General features: G+C 35.8%; 1 protein-coding gene across 1 annotated transcript; it reads right to left on the bottom strand.

The window, feature by feature from the left end:
- Positions 1–2,864: 2,864 nt before the first annotated feature.
- Positions 2,865–4,151, bottom strand: LOC119572148. Its single transcript, XM_037919130.1, has 2 exons — positions 4,096–4,151; positions 2,865–3,405 (listed from the first exon to the last, which is right to left on the bottom strand). The coding sequence occupies exons 1-2, from the start codon at positions 4,149–4,151 to the stop codon at positions 2,865–2,867; spliced, it is 597 nt and encodes a 198-aa protein (XP_037775058.1).
- Positions 4,152–5,222: the final 1,071 nt, after the last annotated feature.

Raw genomic sequence — 5,222 nt, 5'->3', positions numbered from 1 at the left:
GCTGCGTGAGACTGGCTAACACCTGATTTACAAACTCGGTACCGTTATCCGAGCTTAAATATTGTGGACAGCCGACGGCAACAAATTACGTCATGAAATGCTTTCGTGACGTGCACCGCAGCCTTTGACGGAACCGCCACCAACTCGCAAAACCAAGAAAAATTGTCCACGAACACTAGAATGTGTTTGTTGCCAGACCGTGATGTGGTGAAACCAGACAAAGTGTCACATGACACCTTCTGCCAGGGAAAATCCGGAATGTCGAACTTTAGCGGGATCGCTTGTGTGACCCTTGTACAAGGGGCACGCACGTCTTGCAAGACCTGACGTGATTAGCTACCCTCGTTACTAACCGCGGAAAATAAAATCGGTTACGGGTCAACTGCACTGCCTTATGAACACCACAATGCGCTGCTTCACGGTATTCATAAGCATACATCAACACACGCGGCACTAAACTTTCCGGCACCACCAGGACCTGTCGGACGATCCGTCTGCGACCCATGATTCGCTTCGGCTAGGATCTCTGAAATAGCAATCCCGTTTCGTCAAGAAAAAATTCCTTAACCGGCAACCCTTTAAACTTGGGAACTGCTGTGCCCTTGGCTAAGGCTCGAATGATCTGGCCGTAAATATTGTCGGCACGCTGGGCAGCATATACCTCGTCTTTATTCAGCGGTTCCAAGGGAGGAACCTGTGAAGCACTATTCACAGCAGCTGACGAAGGCAAGCTAAATGAAGGGGGGAAATTAGCAGCGTCGTCCCGCCTCAAAGATTGCGAGTTTTCGATTGGCGCACGTGACAGCGTGTCAGCGGCGACATTTGCGCGGCCCTGAATATACACAAAAGTCTCATCGAAATCGCCAAGGATATCATGGTAACGTGCCCTACGACCATACGGATCATTACCATTAAGCGACGTGAACGGCATGTGGTCTGTGTGAAGAATAGATGTCAGAGAGAGAGAGAGAGAGAGAGAGAGAGTGAGAGAGAGAGAGAGAGAGAGAGAGAGAGAGAGAGAGAGACAGAGAGAGAGAGAGAGAGAGAGAGAGAGAGAGAGAGAGAGAGAGAGAGAGACTGCTTTACATTTTGTTGTTTATTTATTTTGGGGGGCTTTAGCGGAGTTTTTTTTTTATTTTGATTTTTTTAAAGATTTTTTTGTACTTTCTAAAGCTAAAATTTAATTTTCCATTTTGTTATTTTCAAATCAATAGATTGTTTCCTTTTTGGTTCATTTTAAAGTTCAAGTTTATTTTTTATACTGAAAGCCAAAGATTGTTTCCTTTGTGTTAATTTCAAAGCCAAAGATTGTTTCTTTGTGTTAATTTCAAAGCCAAAGATTGTTCCTTTGTGTTAATTTCAAAGCCAAAGATTGTTTTCTTTTTGTTATACTGAAATCTAAAGTGTTTCTTTATCTTTATTTTCAACGCCAAAGTGTTTGTCCCCTCTTTGTCATAAAATGCAATCAAATGTTTTTATTTTACTTTTACATGAATACATACAGTAACAAGGACGCTTTTTATTTTGGAACAATAGCATAATTCCTATTTTATATACATAGTGCATATATTTTTTTTCTTTTTTAAGGGATTGATTTATGTTCATGTTAAAAATCACATACTTATTTGGAATTAAAGATAAGACTTTTCTGTGATATTGAAACATTAAGTTAATTATTTATTTTGTTTTTGTACAAACAATGCAGTCGAATATCATATTAAAGAAAGAGGCTGATTTCTTTTTTCTTTTTGCTTTGTACAGCTTAATGTTTATTTTGTAAGTTTATATCAAATATGTTGAAATATTTTGTGTGTTTACAATTCATTAAGTAATGGAATTGAGATTCTGTGATAACTGGTGCTTAATATGTATTCTCAGGTTGTTCTATGATAGTAAGATAATGCAATTGTTACATAAGGAATGTATATTGACAATGAAAGATAATATTATAGAAGAAATGTATATACACACAATAAAATATTTGAGATTCTGTCATAACTGGTGCTCAAGATAAAATGTATTCTCAGGTTGTTTTGTGATAATAAAATGATCCTATTGTTACATTTCATAAGGAATGTGTATTTACGCTAATAGATAATATTTTTATACAAGAATATATATTTACAATAAACCAGACAATATAATTAAGTTTTATTTGACGATACTATTGATATATATTTAAAGATCTGAAATAAGAAAATAGACAACAAAAAGAAACGATTGTTCTATTCAAAAATGACAATTTTTTTTTAATACCTCTAAATTGCAAACTTTAAAAATAAGTTTAAATCTTTGTCAACCACTTTCTTGCTTTACCTTTTACATGAACACTTATTCAGTTTATCTGAACACTCTTACTTACCCTTATTTTTCATACTTAACTTTTATGGTTACATCTTCAGGGCCATATCTTTTCTATTTCCACTGCTCCCAAATTACTCATTTTCATCATCATGTCTAGGGCAGCCTTCCGGGTGTTCACTGCATCTTTCTTCCATACACTTGTTATGAAGAGTGCAGGCTGCCAAAACAATCTTAACACATGTCAACAAACTTGTGTTTTGTAAATCTCGTGTGCACCGGAATCTACACTTCATTCTTCTAAAGGCATTTTCAATAATGACTCTGCCTCTACTTATCTGTGTATTATTATGTAAATCCTCTTGAGTTAGAACTCCAGTATCCCTTTTTGGTGTGAGGATGAAATGGCGAAAATCATTTGCAATGTATGCAGTGTCACCCAGCTAGAAATACCCTGCCATCTTCTCTGCTCTTTCTGCAAAAAATGGGCTTTTACGAAGGAGGCGGGCATCGTGCACACGACCTGGAGGTCCAACAAAGAATCTATAAATTTGCTTTTGTCATCACAAATACCCTGAATAAGGATTGAATAGTATTCTTTTCTGATTCATATAGTCTATGCCATGTCGCCTGGGTCTTTGGATCTTAATATGGCACCCATCAATAGCACCAATAATTCTTTCTCTGCTACATGATCGTTGAAACGCTCTCGAGCTACGAAGATTTTCATTTTCATCTGGCCATGTTATGAAGGAAGCTGCTAATTGGCAAACACTGTCCAGCGCACTAACTATGATCTCATGGGCAGTAGACCGAGACACATTGAACTTGTCTCTAATCTCTCTAAATGAGTTCTGATTTGCCATGTACCACAGAAACATAGCAGTCTTCATTTCTAAAGGAACACGAGGTTGCCCACCAACATTTTTTGGTACTTCTGCCATGCCCATTCTCCCAAAACTGTCATTAAGGAAATTAAACTGACGTCTTGTTAGCTGCATGTGACTTTGGAAAGTGTCATCATCCATTGCTAGAAACAGATGACATCCAATCCCTGACTTCACCAAAGGCTGTGGACATCTCTTTTTCTCAGTTATTAATGCCCTGCAAGTAAAAAAAAAGAATTTCTTTAAATATCTGTATATACAAATATATTGGTATCACACACATACACATATATGTATATATAAATAAAGAAAGAAAGAAATAACACATATGTATATATGAATAAATATATATGAATAAATAAATGACTAACCAAAAAAAAAAAAAAAAAAAATAGATATGCATATATATATGTATATATGTATGTATGTATGTATATATATGTATATATGTATGTATGTATATCTATGTATATGTATATATATATATATATATATATATATATATATATATATATATATATATATATATAATGTATATATATGTATATGTATTTATGTGTATATGTTTATATATATGTATAAAAAAAAAATGTGTGTGTGTGTGTATGTGTGTGTGTATATGTGTGTATATGTGTGTATATGTATGTATGTGTGTGTGTACGTGTGTATGTATGTATGTATGTGTGTGTGTGTATGTATGTGTGTGTGTGTATGTATGTGTGTGTGTGTATGTATGTGTGAGTGTGTATGTATGTGTGTGTGTGTATGTGTGTGTATGTGTATGTGAGTGTGTGAAGGGAAATACTTTGATGCACACATACACAAGTACAGCCCTAGACAACATGTAGAATCGTGTGGTTGTCACAGGTTTTTGGTGTCGTGAAAACCTATCACTTCATGGACGTACTTCGACACAAGCAAGCTGACAACACCTGCCGAGAGTTGCCACTTTATCTCGCTCATTTCCACAAAGCTATTACCACACTATAAAAGGATGAAATGAGACTTGTGTGGAAATGCACGGAATGTATTAACAGGAATGAGCAAATAACAGTTTCACCGGGAGAAAATCAATATATACTTTATTCTTCTCATATGCACAGTGGCGTAAAAAGCTTTCACTCAGTGGCAGTAGGAGAAAAGGCTATCGCAAACGTATGGCAGGATATACTTACGGTGCATACATGATTGATACAGGATTGGCACGAGTACAAGAACGTGCCATATTGTACTTCAAGTCATTATGGGAAAAGAGAGTGTGCTTACTGTTTATCATGTATGGATTTCTCTACTTCTCTGTTCCAATTTCAGTATAGAATACATATCCCTTTAATCATTTATAACCCACCCCTCCCCACCCGAAAACTCTAAGATATAAAATTTGTACATAAACATCCTACAGAGTGTCTCTAGGGTGTATAGAAAATGGAACGTTATAGTTTCAGGGGAAACACTACTAAATATCAAAGTCCAGTTACGTCTTCACTTTTCGTAACCTATATGATATATATAGAGAGAGGGAGCCATAGAGAGAGAGAAGAGAGAGAGAAAGAGACCCACACCTACACAGATAGACAGACAGTCAGAGAGATACACACAGACAGAGTGAGAAACATAGAAACAGAGAGAGTGAGAGACATATCACATATATACAGACAGACAGACATACAGACGAAAAGAGCCATACAAACACTTTCAGAGACAGACAGACAGAAAGAGAGGGAGAGACGAGGGTTATGATTTTAGGGGAAACACCAAATATCAAAGTCCTGTAACAAGTCTTCATATTTCGAAACCTAACAGGTATGATATATATATATATATATATATATATATTATATTTTATATATATATATATATATATATATATATATATATATATAATGATAGATAGATAAATAGAGATAGAGAGCCCTTCAAAAAGATTCCAGCCATTCTGGTAAGTGAACTGTCAGCAGCTGAATTTGCAGATACTCTTTATAGCATAAAGCTACACCTCCGAAGTTCTGTCCTATTCTGCCTCTTCTTTGCCTC

The sequence above is a fragment of the Penaeus monodon genome, unplaced genomic scaffold (assembly GCF_015228065.2).
Source record: "Penaeus monodon isolate SGIC_2016 unplaced genomic scaffold, NSTDA_Pmon_1 PmonScaffold_99, whole genome shotgun sequence".
Lineage (NCBI taxonomy): Eukaryota > Metazoa > Arthropoda > Malacostraca > Decapoda > Penaeidae > Penaeus > Penaeus monodon.
The sequence above is the reverse complement of the archived record's forward strand: the minus strand, read 5'-3'. Positions and strand labels throughout refer to the sequence as shown.

Excerpts from the sequence above, each read along its gene's own strand:
- LOC119572148 (XM_037919130.1), bottom strand. The coding sequence starts at position 4,151 with ATGAGCGAGATAAAGTGGCAACTCTCGGCAGGTGTTGTCAGCTTGCTT. Across the intron at positions 3,406-4,095 it reads GTCAGCTTGCTTGTGTCGAA|GGCATTAATAACTGAGAAAA; the intron begins GTACGTCCATGA and ends TTTTACTTGCAG.